The sequence below is a fragment of the Apus apus genome, chromosome Z (assembly GCF_020740795.1).
Source record: "Apus apus isolate bApuApu2 chromosome Z, bApuApu2.pri.cur, whole genome shotgun sequence".
Lineage (NCBI taxonomy): Eukaryota > Metazoa > Chordata > Aves > Apodiformes > Apodidae > Apus > Apus apus.
In genome coordinates this window covers 1,067,327-1,089,990 of record NC_067312.1, presented here as the reverse complement: position 1 = coordinate 1,089,990, position 22,664 = coordinate 1,067,327, and the positions used below count along the sequence as shown (strand labels likewise).

The window sequence follows — 22,664 nt, the reverse complement described above, 5'->3', positions numbered from 1 at the left end:
TCATCTCCAGGCCTCCTGACTCCCAAAGTGGCTCAGAGTTTGGCTGAAAACATCCTTCCCTTCATTTCTACTATTTAATTACTTTTACAGGATTTAATGTAATTAAGTGCTAAGTAACTGAACACTGTAAAGTTATCTGAAAGAATGTAAACAACAAAACCCAAACCTGTTTTTCTTCTCCACAGAAAAACGACCATCAGCACTGACTAAGGTCTGAATAACGTTTTCAGGCTTTGACTCATGCTAAACCTCTCCAGGACTCCAGCCCCAAAGCCAAGGGGCTGCCAAGGGCCCAGCTGAACAGGCTTTCTGATGAGACAGAGCAAATAAGGAGCTCTTAGGTCAATGGTCTGAACACAAGTGAGTTCCTCTGCTGAACTGCTGTTCCACGGCACGTCTCAAAGTGCTGGTTTGGGATTTTCTCATTTCTCAGGGGGAGGCATCAAACCACCACGGCCAAGTATTTTAGGAAAAACATGGGACCTGAGTAGAGCTTAGTGGAGAACTGTTCCCTGCATTTGATTCTATTTAGAAAATCCCTGAAAAGCCTGAGAAAGTAAAAATAACAAACAGCAGCTTTTCTTTCCTTCTCTTGCTGGATGCATTTTCTCCCCAGGTCACTGAGAAGTTAAGGACATTTGCAGGGAACTGAAATCACTCAAACTTTCCTCAACAAGCTGACCACAAACTGCTGACCTGCCATGGATGCTCCAGCAGAAATCATGCAGAGAGTTTTTAAAGCATCACTGCCTCCCTTCTGTTACCTAAAATAAAGAAGGCTCTGCTAGTTTAGACACAGATAATAGATGATTAACATGAGCATCATCAGCACTGAGCACCTACAGCTTGGACTGGTACCAGTGGTCCTCACTGTCTCTGATGTGTAAGATAAATATGATAGCATCTACACAGAAAAAACATTTGGAAGAGTTTAGGTGGATCATCCCTACCTGTTTTACATTGCAAAAACATTTTAGCTCTTCAGAAAAAAACCCTACCTGTTACAAACCCAAGAAGCTCAGAACTGAGGTGAACTGGAATGCAGCAACCTTGGCAGCCTTGCCCCACGAAGGCACTCTGCTGTCTTACCTCTACCCTGAGCTGCTGCCATGAAAAGCCACCTAATTCTGATGAATGAGCACCAGTGTAGATAACAAATTAGATTAAATTGGGTTTTAAAAGTTACGCTCAATTTTTATTATATATGCTTGTCACTTCAGAGCAACGTTAAGTTTGCTTAGTGCCTTAATTATGCCTTTTATAAGGACATGATTAAGCAGTTTTTGAGGCAATTCCTTTTGCTTTTGACTTCCTATTAATTTTGCATAGCAGCGTGCTAACCTCGTTACATGTGAGACTTCAAAGATTTGTTTTGCAAATGAATTTCCAGTTTGCAAGAGTGAGTTCAGTTCTTCTTGTTCCCCCCAAGCTGGCTCTGCAAGGCTCTGCAGCAACAGACTCTTTCCTCCCTTGAGCCCAGCACTCCTCTTTTTTAATGGTTTTTAAGAATGAAAAGTAAAGGCCCAGAGGAGAAAAACATGGCTCGTGATGTCTCACATATATTGAGAAAAATGACTTCACTCTGGCTGTCCATTTCTTTAAATCCTACTTCAAAACAGAACCAAACCAAAAAACGGAGGGGATTATGTAGAAATAACACTGGGTTCCATCACTTCAGCCATGATATTAGGAGAATATGCCCTAAGCCGTGCTCAGATCAGATTTAATTCCCATTTTATTCTGTTCCAATACAATAGATGGACTCAGTCCCAGCAACTTCCTCCTGCTAGGGATCAGGATGTACCGGGGGAAAGAAAAAAACCCTCCTTTTTTTAAAGCAGATGCTAGATAGTTATCTCTCAGCCCAGAGCAGCAAAGGAGACTGGCTGCCATCAATTACAAAGGCCAAAAAGCTCTGGCATGTGCAGCTCACGGGCAGGCTGGTGGCCACAGGATGAGCAGAGGGTACAAACGTGGGCTCAGCCCTCATCCTGCAACGTCAGCTGAAGGAACAGTCCACCCAGGAATTTTTTTCCCCTCTTTCCATCTCCCAGTTGCACTGGGAGAGGCTCCACAGAGAGGTGGGGATCTGCAGTGCTACTGCACAGAGGGTGAGGTTGTGGCAGAACCTCAGAACCATCCTTCCCAGGGCAGAGGCAGCCACCTCCACCTCCACTCCCGGGGGCTTCCCAGCCTGTCCTACTCCTCAGCTCCAAACTTTCCTTCCCTCAGCAGAGGGGGAATAAAACCTTCAAGCCAAAGCTGCCTGAGAATTCTCCAACTCAGAGTTAGGAACACACATGGAGAACGTTTCCATGGCACAACTGGAGAAGTGGGTGGGGAGGTGGGAGGTGCTGCCCCCCACCCCGGGCCCCCCTCCCCGTGCCTTACCAAGCGGTCGTGCGGGTGCAGGCTGCAGTAGCTGCTGGACTGGGGGATGTGGGAAGAGTTGCCCAGCATGCCCCCGTAGCCAGGCTGGTTCATCCCACTGGAGGAGCTCCACGGGTCGCTGCTGTGATGCCCATCTGTAAGACAGGAGGGAAACTCTGCTGGCCACCAGCACCAGAGCCCCCGAGCCCCCCAGAGCCCTTCCCAGCCACCCCGCCGGGGCATGCTGCTCTAGCACAGAGCCACCTACTTCAGGAAAAATGAAGCTGAACTGAGCAGAGGTGAACACTCCTGTGCCCCCCTGCAATGCTTCAGTCCAGCCACAGCACTTAGGCTTGAGAGCTTCCTGCTGCTGTATTCCTGCTCTGGCACCAGAAGCTCATATACATAAACTGCCTTGTGACAAATTTCATCAGAGACAAAAGTCTGAAGGTTGAAATGAAATACACTGAAATATAAAGAATGAGGAGCAGCTCAACCTCCTAAACGATCAGCTCATTCCTGAACTTTGACTGTTTCCACAGCCAGGAAACGGAGCTGTTACACTGTTGCTTTTGTTTGGTTTGGTTTTTTAAAAAAATATAAAGAGTAGCACCACTGGTGGGGTTTCTTCCTTTTCAGGATTTCCCAGCTGGTGTCTCTGCACCTCCTGAGCTCAGGGCTCAGCCCTGGGGCCACCTCACTGCCCAGGGACCATGGGCACCACAGAGTATGAAAAGGGCTCCCCAGATTTCACCAAGGAAAACAGCTGGCTGCATTTAACGAGACATGCTGAAATGGCATCAGAATAATGCAGGGAGATGTATTTTCTACTGGAAGCACGCCAGCCTGTGAACAAAACAAAAGCAAATCAAAAACCAAACCAAAACAAAGGTAACTTTCCCATAACTATCAGCAGACCTGCAGAAGGGGCACGGGGGCTGGAAAAGTGGTCAGCTTTTTCAAACTACAGGAGCTGGCCTCATAAAAAATTCTTGTGCCTCACCCACAGCCCTGCCTTATTTATACACTTCCAACAGCCTGGCAGCAGCAGCACTCCTAGCATCACCTTCCCGGGGCTGTTTGAACAGTCATTTAACACAGATTTATGTCTTCACCAGGAATCTGCCAGAAGATAACATTTAAACCCACAGAATGGCTGAGCACTACAAAGGGTAAATATTTGATATCATTAGAGGCCTATTAATCCCCAGCTTTACAACTCCAGAGGAGTTTCAAAGCAGGTTGCTCTTTGGGCAGTATTTATTCATGTTTTAAGCCAGGAGCATCATTTTCTTTCCAGTCACGGTCCATATTTCCCACCACCACGAAGGAAATGGTCCTGATGCTGACCCCCCAACACAGGAGGTGCCTCGTGGAAACCCAGAGCTGAGCATCCTTGGAGAGGGGGTGGAGCTCTGCAGGAGATGGCCCAGCCATCCTGGGACAGGGAGCTGAGCCATCCCTGGGGACACTGAGCAGCACCCATCACCCTCAGGGTGGGGTGGACACAAAAGGGGGTTCATTTTTATTTTTTTTTCCCCTAAGGGTGGGAATTGGAAAGTGTGTATTTCTGTATATAGAATAAAATCCAGTCCCCTGACCTCCAATACCTTGGCCTAACAGTTCTGCTGATTAAACTGATTTACTTACCCTTTACTTACTACTTTACTTAGCCTAAAGCAGAGTATATATACAAGTGCTTAGAAACTTATCCTTTCACCCTAAATATGGCAAAAGATGAGTACTCTACCTGTGTGTGGATCTTTCCAGTCTCCAGGAATCTTATTGTCTAATTTTCCTGTACTTGCACATAATCATTATGAGAAACAAAAGATTGGACACGTGCAAACTATTAATCCCCCCTCAAAGGAGAGAAACAGCTTCATTTTTTTTTACAGGTTGCTCTAATTCCTCACGCACACAAGTGGACACACTTGTAGTACTTTGCACAAGGCAAAATCTTCCTCATTAACATAAAACAACAATGCACAAATTTGTGTGTGTTCAGTATATGCATAATATACGTGCACACGCTGGGAAAAAAATGCTCCAAGAACCTCAGGTGATAAGAGACTGGGAAGTTATTCATTATGCTGCTGCACTGCAGGATCCAAACAAGATGTGCAGAGGCAGGATGGTCAAAGGTAGATGCACAGCTCTTCATTTTAATGGTAATATTGCAGACCACCAGATGACATTCCAGCAGGTCTCGACTCCTTATAAACCAAAATACAAACACAGAAAATGTATTAAAAGAGAATTCCCTTATTGAAAGCAGCATCCTACCTTGCATGAAGAAGGAGCTGGGAAAAGTGCTGGCTGCTGGTTTTGAGGATGGATAACCTGGTGAATCCCTATTGTAGTCGGCAGTGCTTGCTGACGGGGCATAAACCTAAGGAAAAAAAGACTAATTTAGTGTGCCTTTAGCAGGAAGCAGGGAAGAAATATTGAGTTTTTACCTTGCTCGGTATAAATCAGTTCACAACACCACATAATTCTTCTCTCTGAACACAAAAACCTCAGTGTACGTGTGACTGGAAAATAAATTTTGAGCTTCAAAAGAAAACTCTAGCCTGACATGTTCCAGCTCTAAACAAGGGTATTTGCAAGGTATTTGTCAAACTATGTATTTCTGTAAATAAAATGAACAAACAGATGGACATATGTTCTTCCTAGAGCATTACAGAGCTTAAAATAAACAGGAACTCGAAACAACGCTGATTTTCTCATATGAAAGGGCACAGACTTCACCCACTTCAGAACAAAACTGAAAGCACTGCAGGGAAGTAAAAAAACTTCCTTTCCCAAACTAAAAAAAAATAAATATTAAAAATACGAAAGAAAAGAAACGTAGAACAACCAGCATTATCAAGAACACTGCAAATGACAAACATATCTTGGGCTATGAAATTCCCGTGGATCAACCTCCTTCCAGAGAAGCTTGAAAGGACAATTTAAAAACCTGGAGCTACACAAGACCACCAACACAGTGTGTGGACACACCAGGGGAAAAAAAACCCTCCTTTCTTAGGACTTGGTGTATTTGTCTGTGCAGTAAACTTAGTGCATGTGCCAAAACACTCGTTTACTGTTATTTGTTTGCTAATCCACCAGAGCTTTCTGCAGCTTGCTTTTTATTTCTTTATTTCTTGCTTTAGATTGGTCCAACCAGGACAGCATTGAAAAACAAAACAAACTTCCCCCCCCCCAAAAAAAAAGAAAAAAAAAAGAAGAAAAATCCCACCCAAACCAGTCTGGGCTGATAAGAGTAATTTATGATTTCAGTGCAGTTTCTTCCCTCTGCCCATAAGCTCTCTCTGCTCCTCCGCGCTTTGTTTCTGCGCTGGAGGTGCCTCTCTCCAGATGGTCAGGAAGACTGAAGCACTGTCATCTCCTTGATGAAAATGGATACCTTCCTGCCTCCATTTTGAAGCAGGCAGCAGATCACAAAATTGGCAGAGCGCCTGCTCGCCGGCGTTCGCAGGTCACAGCAAAAAGGAAGAGAAATCCACCAGCCAAGCCTGGCCGCTGGAGGGGCTGGAAGAGCCTGGTTCTTCTCCTCTGCCAGCATCCCCCTGGCCAGGGCAGGGGGAGCAAGGGGCTTCTCCCCTTCTAAAAAAAAACCCAAACGGCACCCAGAACTGAAAAGCAGGGAGCAAAAAGCTGAGGGATGTGGTGCAGGTTCCCTAAGCAAGGAGGCTGGCACGGCAGCTCCCTGGGATCTGTGAGCCTGAACATCACCCACACGGGCAGGGCCAACAGCAGCTCCGTGTCTGTGACACAATCAACTTTACAAATCAAAGCACAAATCAAAGCCATCGTCTTGTTTTCTTTTGTTTTGGTGTTTTTTTTTTTAATAGTGCACCTTCTGCCTCTGTTGAGACCAAGGTGGGTTTGGGGTGCTCAGCACTGGGTGCTCAGGAGGAGAACTCCCCACCACCTGGGGTGCAGACACAGCTGGGAGTGAGCCCCAGGAACCCCTGAATCCCAGACTGGTTTGGGTTGGAAGGGACCTTAAAATCATCTGCCCCACAGGCAGGGACACCTTTTACCAGACTAGGTTTTTCCAAGCCCCATCCAACCTGGCCTTGAATGCTTCCTTCTCTGGCAACCTGAGCCAGTGTCTCACCACCAGCACAGTGAAGAATCTCCTCCTCATGTCTAACCTAAATCTGCCCTCTTCCAGTTTAAAGCCATGAAGAAGAAGCCATTAAGAAGACTATTTGGATGGGTGAAACAAGAAACAATGTGGCTCTACACCCAACCCACGAACCCACCCCCTGGGGGGCTGGGTGGGAGACACCAGCTTGGGATCCAACCAGTAGCACCAACAGCCACCATGATCAGGTCAGCTTTCCCTTTGGCATGCTGAGTGATGCATCAAGCTGGAGCAGTATGTTAGTGATGGCTTCAGCCTGGGGTCAAGGGAAAGTCCCTCTTGACATCAGCATCTTGCAAAGAAGAGTGCTGTGCCTCAGCTAAGGGAGGGGAGGTCAACAACACATCCTGGGAGGTAGGATGAAGGAGGGACACCCCTTCCCAACCCTGCACCCTCTCCCACTGCTGCTCCCTCAATGCCTTCAATAAACGGTCCATGGAAGTTCTGCACTTACCAGAGAACAACCCTACAGAAATGCAGGTACCTGAATGCTGAAAGATTAAAGATGGACTGAAAGGAGATGAAGAAGAACCCTCCCACATGCCCTGCCATCACTCAGCACCACCGCTCCCTCCCCTGCCCCAGGACAGGGACAGTCCCTTCTTGGCCACCTCTCTCCCCACTCAGGCTTCCCACACAGCCCAGCCCACCTGCTCACAACCATACATACCCTTTCACCTCAGCCTAAATGCCTGTTTCTTCCTACATGCCTGCAGCCACCCAGCCTAACTGCTTTCAGACATGACTTCAGCTCAACAGAAGTTAGGATGGGGCGTCCTCCCGCCGACGGAGATTCAGCTTTGCACCTCAAGACCTGCCAAGTGTGACTTACAAAGGTCTAACAGAGCCCTGTGCAAACAGGGATGGATTTTGTGCCTCTTGCTGACTTATTTCCTAATTTATGCATTGGCTCTGCTTCGTTGCATGTTGTCAAACCGACCCATAAAGCTGCAGGGTCAGAGTCTCCAAGGCCACGGCTGTCCCCGCACCTCGCCGGGCCGACAGGGCTCAAGAAGAAAACACTTCAGAAACAACCAAATCTACAGCAAGCACAACAATGAATTCACCAAAACCACAGCAGCGGGAGGTGGTGGAAGCTGTGGAGCTGGATGGGGCTGCCCACGCAGGAGCAGGACATTGCCTTTGGGTCCCACCTGCCTGCAACCTCCCTGTCAGACCAGGGGACGCGCCAGGTGAAGGAGGTCCAGCACTTCTGGGGATTAATTTCTTACTGTTCTTAGCAGTTGTATAAAACGCTTGGTGAGGCTCTGGCATGGGCCAGCCCGGGCTCCCCTGGGTGTGCAGGCTGAGCAGGGAAGGGAAGGGAAGCATCAGGAGGAGCAGGGGAGGGCGGATGATGGAGGCTGGTGGTCATGAAATGATGGGAAAACCAGCCAAAATAAATGCCAGCTTAGAAAGTGTCATGTAACTGGGTGGAACCCTTCCTCGCTAGAGACAGATCCTTGATTTATTCCTCTGTTGGTTTTGCAGCTGAATTTTCACAGTCAAAGCCGCTGGGCTGAAGCAAATTAACTCATTTCACTGTGACAGGCTCAGTCATAGGAAGAATTTGAGGAGATAGAAGGTAGCGTTTTGAAAAAAAAAATCTTTTATTTCCTAAAGAAATGCCACTCTTCCAACATAAATATTCAGTAGTTTCAGATCTTTACCACAGTGAGATTCTCATGTTATCACGACATCAGCTCAGAGCACGCATGGAACTTCCTCTCATGTTAAAATGTGGAGAAGTCTCCAGATTTGTTTCCCTCTGTATCACAGACAGGCAACAAAGAGAGTGTAGGAGACAATTAACTGGATGAATAATATTCTGACTGGCCCCTGCCTTTTTGTCATTCTTCCACAGAGCAATGTTTTTAAAAAAGCAAGAAGTGTATTATTATTTGATCCCATTAATAATCTCTCCAAAAAAGTTTGCCAGGCAATTTTACCGAGAAGGAATCATGCCAAGAACCCCATTTAAATAGAGACATAAATGATCATGAGTAGGTGCTGATAAAGAAAACAACCCAGTAACTTGATCCAGGATAGTGAAAGTAAAACAGGTTAAATTTATGGCATTGGTAAAGATGGTAACATGCTGGCTACAGAAAGGCAAAAGAGAGTAAACTGCAGATGTGTACGAGTGAGTTTCTGATTTGACAGAAAAGATATTATAGATTTAAAGATGTTAATATTCTCAAAAGAGAGCCTGAATTTAGAAAATCACTCTGACTCATGCTGGGAGGTTTGAAGAGATGATGAATAATGATCTGGGAAAAACAGATTCTGTAATATGACACAATGAAAAAATTATCACATTGTTGCCATTTTTGGGAGCCTGCCTCCAAGTTCCAAACACCTTTCCTTCTTCAGCTCTTCCAGAAAGTTCACTGTCCTGGGAACACATTTCCAGGATCTTTCATTTGTCAGTATTTCAGAGACTCCGTTTGCAGGGCTGTAGGTGCAACAGGCACTGCCCCAACACGTCCAGCCAAGCCAAGCTGAGCATCCCTAGATGCTCACGGGCTGGATGCACCATGTGCTTGCCCTCTGCCCATGGCGCTGTCCTCAAGTCTCGGGGATTCGGAGTCCACCAAATAAAGGATAAACTGCCTTGAAAATGCCCATTCATAACTTGCATTAGCTACTGAGAGAACTGGAGGTGTCCTGGTTGGTGATGGCAGGGGCTGAGGGGGAGAAACCCCAGCTCCATGGGCCAGGAACACGGTTGCCCCTTGCAGACCCCACTGGCCTGTGCTGCCAAGAACCAGGAGAAGCCTCCAGCAGGGATCCCTGCAGGGTGGGCTGTCCCCCCAACCCACCACAGTCTCCTCAGCAGGCTGGCTGAGGCAGCTGGCCACAGGCACTTGGGAATCCAGCTCGAGCAAGGAGCTGTGAGACATTGCCTTCTCCCCTTCCCTCCTGGCTCCTCAACTCCCTCCAGCTCCCCTCTGCTCTCAGGCCCTGGCCATCCCACTGCCGGAAGATTCCCCCCAAGTTGAAACGCCTCCATTTTCCCACTCAGGAGATGCTCTGAGCGAGGCAGGAAGGACGGGAGGGCTTCCCTCTGGTGTGAGGGCTGTGCTGGTGCAGCAGGGCTGGGACAGCCCCATCCTGGCCCTCACACCAGAGGTGAAATGAGGAGAAATCGACGACCTGCTGTGGCACAAACCTAAAGCAGAGCCTATAAAACAGCTGTGACCGAGAGCAGCGTATTTCCATGTACAGAGCAATCCCCTACCTGCTCTAAGGATCCATTTGCAAAGAGAACAAACCCATCAATCAGCAGCCCGGAGACTTTACAATACATGGCGAAACTCCTTTAAAATTAAGATCTCAAAGAGAGCACTTATTAAATTATAAGTGCATTACCAAATGGCAAAGCATAGCGGCTATCCGAGCTGTCAGGAGGAATAAACCTGCTCGCTGGAACAAGCTGCCCTGCATTAGCAGATGTCAGCTTCGCAGAGAAGGAAACACTCTCTGAAGGGAGCAGCTGCCCCAGCAGCCAGCCCTGGCTGCAGGAGGCCCTCAGAGCTGGCCCCACCAGCCGGGCCACGCTGCTGCTGCCCACCCACCTCCGCCTCGGTGGCACCTGTTGGCTTTTGCTAACTGGACCGGACACCTGCAAGCCCAGAATCACTCGTGCCCTCAGGTCTTATCATTTTCTTGGTCACAACCATGGCCAGGGCTGCTCCCCAGTGCCTTGATAGCCCAGGAACTGCCCATCAAGAGGAGACCTTCTCACTCTTTGCAACCGCCTGAGAGGAGGTTGGAGCCAGGGGGGTCGGGCTCTGCTCCCCAGGAACAAGGGATGGGACAAGAGGCAATGGGCTCCAGTGGTGCCAGGGGAGGCTGAGATGGGATCTTGGGCAGCATTTCTTGCTGGCAAGGGTTGTCAGGCCCTGGCCCAGGCTGCCCAGGGCAGGGCTGGAGTCCCCATCCCTGGAGGGGTTTCCAAGCCGTGTAGATGTGGTGCTGAGGGACATGGGGCAGGGGTGGCCTGGGCAGGGCTGGGGGAACGGTTGGGCTGGATGATCTTGAAAGGCTTTTCCAACCAGGACTCTATGGGTGCTAGGCTGGAGGCAGGAGCCCAGCAGACGACGTGTGCCAAGGCCAGATCTGCCCTGGGCAGCAGCAGGGGATGAGCTGGTGTAGCAGCAGGGTCCCCAGCCAGAGCACGCAGAGGGGAACACTCTCCCCAGAAACACACACACACAAATAAATTAAATAACAATATAACCCCCCCCATGATTCCTTCCTCTACAAGCACTTGAGGGACACACTCAAGCCCTCTCTCCTCCCAGCTCTGCCACCCGACCAGCCACTGCTCCTCCAGGCTGGGGATGGACTTCCCCAGCTTTTCGTTACACACGCAAGAAACGCCTGCACTTTTAATACGTGTGAGGAGCAGACCCCCCTTTCGGCGGGCTGACCTGTTCCAGGTTTCCAGCAGAAGGGCACTTTTCAAACCGCAGGTCCCTAATTTCGGCCACATGTTGCGAGGGGGCGGGCGGGGGGGGGGAGAGGAAGAGGAGCGGGGCGCGGGGGCTGATGAAAAGCCCGGCCCCACCAGCCCAGCCCGGCCGGGAAGGGGCCGGAAGGAAAACCCACCCACCTCACCCCACGTTTCTTCTATCAACCTGCAATCGGCGCAATCAAAACCAGATGTCGGCGCTTCCAGATCTTTCTCGCAGGACAAACACGCCAAAGGCCTCGGGCCTGGCGTTGCCATCAAATGCTAATTGGGACCAGATGAGGCCCGACGCGGAAAAGCACATGCAAACCACCCCCCGGCCCCGTGAGAGGGATGGAATTGCAGGTCCCGCTGAGCCGCTAAGTGCGCGGTGCACCGTGGAAAACAAGTGTACGGGGCCAGGGCAGCCACCTGTACGGCTCGGCATGGCCTCCCCCCCGCCGCAGCCAGGCTGCCTGGGGGCCATGCCAGGCTGGGTCGGTGCTGCGGGGCCGGGGGGAAGGCTGGTTCCAGACACGCATCCCTCCCCCGGCATCACCGCGGCCTTTGGGTGTCCCGGGTTCTCGGGTACCCGCCGTGTCTGCAGCGAGCACCCCAGCCCCGGGGCTCTGCCGCGGGGTCGCTCCGGCCATTCGCTCCTCTCCCGCTGCTGGGGCTTATTAAAAACTCAGCAGGCCCTCCCCGAGCAAGGCTGCGACCTCGTGAAGAGGTCTTCTTCTTCTTCTCCTCGTGAAGAGCCTCTCCACGAAGGCTCGGCCCCCGGGATGTTGGCATGGATGCGTTCAGGCTTCCTGAGGGACTGGCCCAGCACACGTGGAATGTCGCCGTTCCCTCCCGCGGCAGCATCGGCCGGGACACGCTGCCCTGCCTGTCCTCCACCTCGCACAAAGCCGGCGAGGGGCAGCCTGCTAAGACTGACACCAACTCGAAAGCAAATTGAGTGGCACTCTAAGCACCAGCTTCCCAAACCCCTGCTCGCTGGGAGGTGAAAGGCTGCAACGGGGAGCAAACCACCCATCTGCTGTTCTGCCCAAAGGGCTGCCCCGCGCTCAGCACACCCCGAACATTCACTGCCTTTTTTTTTTTTTTCCTTCCCCCCTTATCCCACCCTATACAATCCTCTAAGTCCACAGATCCTGCTCAGTTAAAATGTCTTCCAGATGGGACTGTTGAACGCTGCATCTCGTCAACGCCCAAAGTTAAAAAGGGGTCAACTAAATTAGAGAGGGAAAAAAAAATAAATTACAACATTATGTCATCCTTGTGCAGTAATACACACTCTGAAAAAGCAACAATAACATAAATAGACCCAGAGATTTTCTATTCAGACTCTTGATTTCTTTCTGCCATTTGTCTTTCTCACCCAGCTGTCCTGGACCATTCCCAAAGCAGAGTGAGAGCAAACGCCAACCCTGAGCAAAGCCCGGCCAGGGCAGGCACCACAGGTGAATTCTGCTCTAACATGTCCTGGTTTTTGTGGGATATTGGACAACTCAGGAGAGCTCACCAAACGGTCCAGCCAAGGCACAACTGGTTTCCAATAGGCATTAAGGAAAGAGAAGGAAGAGCGAGAAAAGGAGAAGAGCGGAGTGGCTAAGGAGAGACCACCTATGGCCAGAGGAAGCCCCAGGGACGAGGAGCAAAAAGACAGGAAAGCAAAACAAAAATAAGAGAAGAAATGAGGGGGAAATTTCATACCTAACTAGCAATGGGCCAGAGCAATGGGCACAGCAGAAAGATTTCAGTGTTTTTAAGAGTATATTATGGAAGGAACAAAGCAAAGGAGGATGCACAGGACTGCTGGGACCACCAATGGTGAGAACAAAATAACCAGAGAGCAGCTCCAGCCAGCAAACCTCCAGCACAGCTGAGGGACACAGCTGGGCATGGCTTTGCCACCTGGTTTTCTTTTTGAATTTATTTCTTTTTTTTTTTTTCTTTTTCTTTTTTTTTTTCCAAGCCACCAGGTCCCAGGGATGTGAGGATCAGCCTCTGGCAGGTCAGAGGGACAGGAGCAGAGAAGAACTTTGAGAAGACTTTGAGAGATCTGCCCTGACAGCACTCCAGGCTTGAGCAAGATTCCAGTTGTGCTGAGACACAACTCTGCTGTCCCCAGCCCTGCTGACATTTGGAGAACACACAGGTGAAGGGATGGAAAGACACACCAGCACAGAAGGTACAACAGAGGCTGTGGAGAAACAAGAGAGTTCTCAGATTTTGAAGATGCTGACTCCATGAAAGCTGATGAGAAGCTGGAGACTGAAGAGTGGAGAGAAAGATTTTACTAACTTACCTAAAGCATAACCCTCACGGAGAGCACTGGCTAGGTCAGCCTTGCCATGGTGGGTCTCAGGGAAGGACCCCGAGGATGCAGAGGACAACAGAAAGGAGCAGAAGACATGTCCAGGAGGAGAAGCAAGAGAGCAAAACTGAGAGGGAGTGGGCAGGAAGAAAGGACAAAAGAGCAGGGGTGTGACCGGAGAGATGGGACAAAATTAAAAAATGAAGCTGACATCCTGCAGTTACCAGGATTTCAACAGTTGCAGATGCTCGGCAAGGCAGAACCAGACCTCCAAAAAGGCAATAAAGAGGGAGCAGAGGGAAAAGAGTGGGAAAAACAGAAACAAAAGTGATGAGGCAAAGAACAAAGGTGCCACATGGCCAAGTTCCAGACGCAGTTTCCATGCGTGAATTCTTCCTCACTTTTCACTAAGATAGTTTGGTTTTAAGCATCTATTGTTTTTCTTCCCAGAAGAAAAGGAAAAGGACTATTTCATGCATTTTCCTTCTTTTTGGGATCTGCTTTCTAACTTCCTTTTCTCCACTGTGTTTATTGAGAACCATTTTGTGTTGGTTTTGTTGTTGTTTGTTTGTTGTTTTTTTTTTAAATCTTCTATGCTCTGTTTACAACTACACGCAGAGACATGTAGCAGACATCTGCCCAGATTCTCCTCTCCAATCTCTCCACAAGAGCCTTCATTTTGCAATCTTCCAGTGTTTCCGGTCATTACCTACCTAGCACAGTGGGATCAAATAACTGGAAGCATACGTCATCATTAATTAGACCTTAGCTGTCTGCCTGAGGTCCCCAGACAAGCTCCTGGGCTGCACACCCAGGGGTGTGCCCTCATGGTGGCCATCAGTCCACTGAGCTGGTCGCAGGGCCGTGATGTTCATCAGCAGGGAAGGAGAGGACCAAAGAGGGCACAAGGTGAGCTGAGAGGGGCTGGGACAACCCAAAGGAAGCCGTGCTTCACCAGAGAGCACCAGGGATGGAAACACCCCCACTTAGGACTAAGGCTGATGGAGGAAGTTGGCAACAAACTACTTCCTCACCATCAGGGCCTGCTGCCCCAGCTCCAGCCCATCCAGGCAGAGAATCATAGAACATCATAGAACCATTGATGGAAAAGACTTTAAAGAATCATGGAATGGTTTGCGTGGGAAGAGACTTTAGAGGCATCCAGCTCCACCCCCTGCACAGGCAGGGAACACCTCCCACCAGCCCAGGTTGCTCTAAACCCCATGAAACCTGCCCTTGAACATGTCTAGGGATGGGGCAGCCACAGCTTCTCTGGGCAACCCGGGCCAGGGTCTCACCAAAGCTCACTGAGTCCAACCTAACACTGCCAAGTCCACCACTAGCCACGTCCCCAAGCTCCACACCTACACCCTTCTCTACAGAGAGGTGGGTGCACCTCCCCACCAGGGAAGCCAGGATTCCACCCAGTGCCTCACGTGCACTGGGTAACTCCAGGATAACTGGATGCTCAGCCAACTCAAGCGGAAAGGAAGGTTTCACTGACAGGCCCAGAGCAGATTCCGCCTTCCTGCAGTTTGCTTTTTAGGAAGAGGTGGGTCCTGATCCCGACCTGGTGCCTCAGGCTCGTCTCAGGTCATGGATCACAAGCTGTGCCCCCTGCGGAAACGTCCTCATCTCCGGGAACGCCGGAAGTGGGGTGACAGCAGTTTCAGGTGCCGAGACACAATGCAAACAATGAGGAAAGAAAATGTTTGCTTTTTGTGTCAGCCAAGATGTCAGTACCCATTAATAAATCTATCTGCTAAATCTACTCTTATTCATGTGGGACATCACCAAGTTAAAGTAAAATAAATTATCTTTAATTAAATGGAATTGTCGTCTTCCTCCTGCTATCATCCCCAATTATTACATCCTAATCAGCCCTTTTGGGAGAAGGCATGAGGGAAGGCTGAAAGGCACATTTACTATAAACAATTTCTCTCTCTGTCAAGAGATGGAAATTTTATTTTAATTATTGTTTAGGACTGTGATTTTCACCCAGTTTCTGATGAAAGGGATTAAAAGTTGAAAACGCCATCATTCAAAGAAAGAAAGAAATCTGCTCATGTCATCGCCGGGGAGCAATTTCCTCCTGGTCCCTCCTACAATTAAAGCCCAGAGGAAAGGCAGAAGCAGTTTGGAAATATGCAAGTCATCTGCTGAAACTTCTTTATTACAGTTTCCAGCGGGAGATTTACGTTATAAAATATTTTGACTGAAAAAAGGAGGTAAATGCATTAAGTTGGAGGAGAGGGTGGGAAGGGGATGTTTGGAGGGCAGCTCCCGCCAGACCAGGCTGCAAGGATTTATGCTCTGCCCAAGTCCCTGCAGCAGCACTAGGTTTCAATAAATGCATCAGAAGTTCAACCCCCTTGAACCTTATTTCTTGGGGTGATTTGCAGGCAAAAAGCAGCCCGTGAGCTTTCTTCTTGGGCACCTCGTGCTGGGGAGAGGGGGCAGTTCTGAGCAAACTTGATGAATAGCAAGAGTATTGGGACTGTGGGAACCTGCCAGGTTCCAAGGTGGCCATGGGAAGTGCAGAAGGTTGAAGGGCAGACCTGGGCTTGGCCGAGTCTGATTCAAAACTCAAACTTTGTCACGTGAGGATGGGAGGATTCAAATGGGAAAGAAAAAAATTAAGTAAATACTAGTGCTCCAAAACTGTTGCAGTGCAGTACTGGAGAGGTTGGTTTGCTGGTGTTTAAAAAGCTCTCTGAATGAAGGGGTCTCATTTCCAAACACACTCCAAGCTGTGTTGTCTCCATCCCCATGACTGTGTGGAAATGAAGCACTTGTACCCCCAACTCCTTCCCAGCCCTTTGTACCCGGCTGTGCAGTCACTGCAATTGTGCACACGAATTAGGCACACAAAACAGCCCAGGCTGGAGAATCAAGTCTTACAGGAGGGAACAGTGTCACGTACTCAAAGACACCCAAAACTGGGGGCTGTGGTTCAAAGTGATGAGCTCTGCTTGACTTGGACAGCCCAGAAAAGCCAGGGGATGAACCAGCGAGGACACGGACAGGAAACCCAACAAGTGGAAAACTTAAAAAAAGAAACAAACAAATAATAAAAAACCACCCAAACCACAGTTTTCTTTCAGAGCTTAGCTAAATAATGTTAATAAGGTACTATAAAATATTACTACTGTAGCTTAAATAACTGCAGTTAAAGGAAAGCTAAGACAAATACACATCCTTTGAAAATCCCAGCCTGCTTCACCCGTATTCTAAGGCGAACTCTGCTCATCTAGCTGATTTTTAAGTTCCCTTCCAACCCAAACCATTCTGTGATTCTATGATCAAAAACTCCACCTCGTTTTAAAATCTGCTCCACTCACTGTCAGCCCTGCTAACCATGCTCTGGCCCCACGTAGCTTCTACACAAAGCTGGGCATTTAAGACTGACTTTGCACTGCTGACTGAGCGTTCTCATCTTTGCCTTTGCTCCAAGCTTACTGCTGAAATGCCTGAGCTCTCTGGCAAACAATAAAAATCTAACCCAAAGTATTTTTAGAGGACACATTAGAGCCATCACCTGAACTGTGCCCTTCTTGAGCATGACGTTCACTTACCAGAAACCTTTTAAGCTGTCGCTCTTAAAATAACCCCTGAAGCCAAACGAACCAATGATGCATCGAGCCTTTTCTTACGTTACTGCTGTTCAGCATCACCAGAAGTTCAAGCTGCACTTCTCTAATTAAACCTTAGGCCCTGGACGGGTTTTAAAACATGTTCCTCCCTCTGCCAGTTTTGTTTTCGCTCGCTTGTCAACTGTGGAGTCCCCGAGCACGCTCTGAGCAACTGCTGCCCAATTACGAAACCAGATATATTTCAGATAATGAAGAAATTCTTCACCAGAGAGAAAATGCAGCTTATGACGAGCAATGGAACAAGGAGGAGCCACTGAATCCTGATTAATTAATGCAGCTTTTTTTTTTTTTTTTTTTGAAAAATGCACTTTCCAGGGTGTAGCACTGTTTTCATTTAGCCCTGCTTTGAATCGCCGCCTACAGAAGTTAAAAAAAAGAAAGAAGGGGGGGGAAAAAAAAAAAAACACAAAACAAGGAAAAGAAAGAAACCACAGCTATACAAGCCTGCTGACTTCTTATAAAAGAACCAGTTTTAAACTTGTTTACACTACTGATTCCAAATGAATTCAAGATGGTGGCTAGTTAAAGAAAGGGATACCATGCCAAGGATTTTGATCAAAGAACTTCAATTCAACAATGTTCAGTTTTAATTGACCACTAATTAAGCTACATTAGTCAAAGAAAAGTCTATATCACTTCTGAGTAATGAAGAAAAGAATTCATTTAACCCTGTCCTGGCCCTCCTTCAGCCAGCTTGTAGAAAACCCGCTTCTCAAGTATCAGCCTTGGAAGCATTTCCAATATTAATATGCCAACAAATTTTTTAAAGAAGTGGAGGGGGGGAGAAAGAAAAAAAGTGTGAGGAGGGCAAGTTTTTCCCAGCTCACATTCCTTCTTCTGCCGCGTGAGCCTGCTCCCAGGCACTTCCATACAGCAGGGAATAAGCAACCGGGGGGAGAAAATCCCAAGAGTTCTCAGCTGCTGTGGTGGGAAGAGGGAGAGCTGCACCGGCACAGGGCGGCAGCGAGATAGCCCCATATGGACATGCTTAATTTTGACAAACCAGAGAAAAATCTATAAAAAGGTCCCCCCACCCCGCAGAGCCCCCCGGGCAGCTCTGCTGAGCCGCTGGGATGCTGAGCTCCCTCCCGGACCTTCACGCCTGCCTCCAGCTCAGGGTGCCAAGGGAAACCTACGCCTAATGAAAAGTCGGCTGCAAATCTGGGCTCTGCCACGCTTTGGAGAATGAAATAGTCCTCTGCAATTTAGTGCTTATGGCTTTGAAAAGGCTGCAGGATCAGATAAATTAAGGGAACCCAAGAGACGCCAAGATGAGCTGGCGGAGAGAGGGAAGGTTGGACCTGGGAACGCTGAGAGATGGCAGAGGGACAGGCAAGAGGGTTCTGAGACACGCCAGAAGTTCCCAGTATTCCCATTCCACGGTTAGGGAGAGAAGTTTGCATGATGCCATCAACACCCCCACGGCTTTGCAGCTCTGCAGTGCCACAGCACTCTTTGATGAGGACCCTACTTGTGGCCTTAACTTGCATTCAATTTTATCCTAATGATTTTTGGCAACAAACTCCTGCATTTCATAGAATAGAATTTAATGAGGACCATATCTTTTTTTAACATTCTGCCAAATGCTCATTAAAATGCACTTGTTTTTGCAACGCAATAGCTAGCTATATGAAACCAAAATATTAATGCAAATTGGCATTTCTAAGTTTAAAGTGGTATTTGCATAACAGGAACCAAACGTGGTGCAAGCTGAAAGAGAGCACACAACACAAATGCCTCTTAACACCGTAATTATTGCAAGGGGAAAAAAAAAAAATGATGGTTTGTGCACACCACCACGAGCTCCAGGATAAAGCATCTGCCAGTTTGTGACACTGTTATCTCCCAATGCCAAGTCTCACCAAGAAAAGAGTGTCTGAAAAGACTCTGCCCTCATTGGAGCTGATAAATGAGATAGGGATAAAACGCGATTTTAATAAATATTAACGTGGCTATGCAAATATGACCAGCACAAAAAATGACAAGAGGCATTTGAATACGTGGCTAGCAGCAGCAGGGAAGGATCAGCTTGTTAGTCGAGAGCCACAATCCCAGCCAAAGGTATTCCTAGCCCAATAAAGCACTCATTAGCTGCAGACATCAGGATCTCCAGGTACACACGGTTATGAACCAGACTTCAGCCTCTGACGCAGCAAGATTCAAAAAATGTGTCTGCACCACAAGGGGAAAGGAGCTACTCAGAAAGCCAGTTACTCCCCACCTATTAGCAAACGGACGTCACCAGACCAAAGGATGTCTCTGCTGTGGCATCAGCACCTGGAATAAATCTCCAGAGCTTCCCCTGGGGCATGTGCTGCTTTGCTTAACCACGGAGAGGAGCGGGCAAGGCTGGGATCTGCAGCTGGCACAGGGTGCAAGCGGGAGAGCTGAGTCTCAAAAGCAAGCTGGACAATGCTGTGGCTGCTGTCTCAGAAAGAATAAAAGTAACTCAAGAACTGATCTCACTATCATTGCCCTCAGCAGCACTGCAGACCCTCGCCAGCGTTTCTCAGGTGGTTACTGGTCATGCCTGTGGCTGATGTGGAAGGGAGTCACACCATCCAGCCTTCCCACTGTTCCAAGGCAAGCACTCAAGGTAGAAATGTTCAAAACTTCCCACCTGAAAGTGCTCCCACCTGGGTGCTGGTAACAGCAAACACACCAACACACACCTCAACATCAGGATTTACAGCTCCATTCTCTTGCTTGCAAGGAAGTCCTGGGATCTCCTCCAGCTGGGAGTTTTAGGATGCCCAGATTTCAGCACGAGTATTTCCAAGTAAGCCATTGCACCTACATGCTTGTGAGAACCTGGTCTACATCTTACTGCAGATTAAAACAACAACTATTTTTTTTTTTTTTTTTAAATCCCTTTTTCTGCAATTGACAGCCTGACAGAAGTACCTGAGACATTCTCAAATTGCACTGGGTGACCAGGCCACCAGGTTAAACAGCACAGATGGAAACCAGGATGCACAAACAGTGCAAGTCCACAGTCACATATAGAATAATTAAACATCCGTTAAAGGCAGCTCAGAACTGCAGCTGACTGAGCCAGCAGCCCAGTTGCCACCATCCACTCTTTCTGCATTAAACTTCCTGAACTTCCCCAAAATATTTTTCGTTAGAGAACGGTTGTGCTTTGACTGCACTTAGAATCTGCTTTTAAACACAAAATGTAACTGCTGTGGTGCTGGACCCAGGCTGGGGCTTGTCCAGACCACATCCCTGCATCCCAGCCCTCCACAAGGAACCTGGGGCAGACACAGGCTACTCCCCCTGGATTAAGGAGTTTGTCCCACAAGGCTAAAAATGCTGTCATTTCCTCTCAGAGCTACAGGAAACAAAAAGGATGATTTAACATGGTGTGATTTTATTTATTGTATCTTTCTTCCCTTTATTTTTTTTCTTTTTTTCCTCTAGCACAGCAAAAGTTGCTATGAAAAATAGTTCAGGCTATAAATAAGACACTGAAAGCAAATTACCATCCTATGAGTTAATGGCATACCAAATTAAAGACCTCAGTCTAGATCTTTTGAAGATCTACAACTGCAGCCTCAAAACTGTGGCAGATCTCTGCATGCAACCGGAGCAGCAGAACTGATTTCACATTCCAGCTTCCACAGATCTGTGTGTGTGGTTCAGGCAGCGAGGGGGATGATCAGAACCAGGCTTCTGCCAGAAGTGATCAGCACAGAGCTGTCTGTACATGTGTAATTTTATTTTCCCCTACAAGGTGCCCTCTCTTGGCTTTGGCAGAATCCACAGCCCTTCTCCAGGAGACAGATGTGTGCTGGCACGGCGCAGATTCGTTAACCAGGGGAGAGGATGCTCCCCGGGAATGGGGGGGGGGGAGGTGGGTGATATTTATTTCTGCTCCATGCTGCAGCAGACTATTATCCTGGGGATCCTTCAACCACACTGACTACAGATTGTCTGTGGTCACAGGGATGTTCAACAGTGGCCACCTCCACTGCCTTTCTGCTTGGAAGTGACCCGCTGCTTCTAATTCCTGTGCCACTGGTGTGAGAAAGGGGGCTGGGAGGAAAGAAAAAAAGAAAGAAGGGGGGAAAAACAAGGAAAAAAATAAAAAGGAAAAATATAAAGGAAAAGGGAAAAGGAAAAAATAAGGGAAAAGGAGAGGGAAAAGGAAAAAAAAGAGAGAAGGAAAGGGAAAAGGAAAAACAAGGGAAAAGGAAAGGGAAAAGGAAAAACAAGGGAAAAGGAAAGGGAAAAGGAAAAACAAGGGAAAAGGAAAGGGAAAAGGAAAAACAAGGGAAAAGGAAAGGGAAAAGGAAAAACAAGGGAAAAGGAAAGGGAAAAGGAAAAACAAGGGAAAAGGAAAGGGAAAAGGAAAATCAAGGAAAAGGAAAGGGAAAAGGAGAAAAGGGGGAAAAAGGAGAAAAGGGAAAAGAAAAAGGAGAAACGGAAAGGGAAAAGAAATAGAAAAAGAAAGAGGAAAAAAAGAAAAGGAAAGGGAAAAAAAAAACAGAGAAAAGAAAAAAGGAAAATAATCAAAATCATCCTACTGGATGGTGACCATCAGTCACTGGGGGCTGGCGCTGAACTGGGACCAGTCACCCTGCACCCAAGCTCTGCCTGAAGTGGATGAGCACAGACACGTTGCATTCTAGCCAGCTGCTGGAAACAACGTGTGCTCAACTTCTGAAGCAGTGACCAGTTTGTGAAATACTGAGTTTGGAAACCAACCAAACAAAAAAAACTAACCCAAAAAACCCAAAGCACAACCTTTACTGCTGCTTCCTGATAAAAATAGCCATTGGTAGGTTCTGTCCCAGAGATGGATTTATTGACCTGGTAGAAGTCTCAAATGGTGGGAAAGAAAAAGTCATATTATATTTGGCAACTCAACTTGCCTGGGAGCCCCCACCCCAGCAGCCTCAGGAACTTCCCTGCACCCTCTGCAAGGGGTTCAAAGGGAGGGTTCTGTTTCACTTTGGGATGGCTGGGAAGTGGGATTGCAATCCCAAAGTCCGGGTACCAGCTCCCATTCCCCCGCGCAGCCCGACCCCATCCCTTTTTCAGGTGTTAATGGGAAAAGCAGTTGTGCATCCTGGCAGCTGCCATCACTCCGACTCTCCCAGCTGTCCCCATTCCCAACCACACACACACACACGGATGTAACAGCAGAGAAGATGGCTGATCCATACGTATCCCTCCCTTTGCCAGCCCAGCTTCCCGTAGGGAAGCAGCAGGAGCGCACGGACATCTCACAACAGGCTGCACTGAGCCCCGAGGATTGCGGACACGAGGGATTTACCTGCTGCACTGGGCACGGGCAAGGTTTAAAGGGCAAGAAATTGATTTGGTTTTCTGCTTACATCCCCCTCCCCTCTGCCACAGCTGAGGAGTGTTTTCTCATTCTGGAAACAGCGTTAATCCTGACAAATCTCCACCCCACCAGCCACGGCACGACTGAGGACATGTTCCCGCGAGCAGTTTGCTGAGGGGCTGCATGAGGAACCCGTCAGGTGCACAGAAATCCTCGGGATTCAAATCCTGCTGCAACTCTAAATCTGTAATTGTCTAAGCACCTCAAACAACCACCACTTAAGAGACATTGATAGCTTAATCATTTCTTCTTCAGCTCTCCTGTTCTACCCACTTTACGTGGGGGCGGGCAACATTTGCGAGCAGCTGAACTGGAATATTTCTTTCCTCCCATTCCCAACAATCTAATGC

The 22,664-nt window shown here is 48.3% G+C and overlaps 1 protein-coding gene across 23 annotated transcripts in view; it reads right to left on the bottom strand.

Annotated features, from left to right (window-relative positions):
* Nucleotides 1-22,664, bottom strand: part of TCF4 (transcription factor 4) — a 224,452-nt gene that overhangs the window by 32,741 nt on the left and 169,047 nt on the right. For all 23 annotated transcript variants that reach the window (XM_051642456.1, XM_051642454.1, XM_051642466.1 and 20 more), the window contains 2 exons: nucleotides 4,657-4,762; nucleotides 2,392-2,525 (listed from right to left, as the gene is read on the bottom strand). In XM_051642456.1, coding sequence (XP_051498416.1) covers nucleotides 2,392-2,525; nucleotides 4,657-4,762 — 240 coding nt within the window. The remainder of the gene's footprint in view (nucleotides 1-2,391; nucleotides 2,526-4,656; nucleotides 4,763-22,664) is intronic.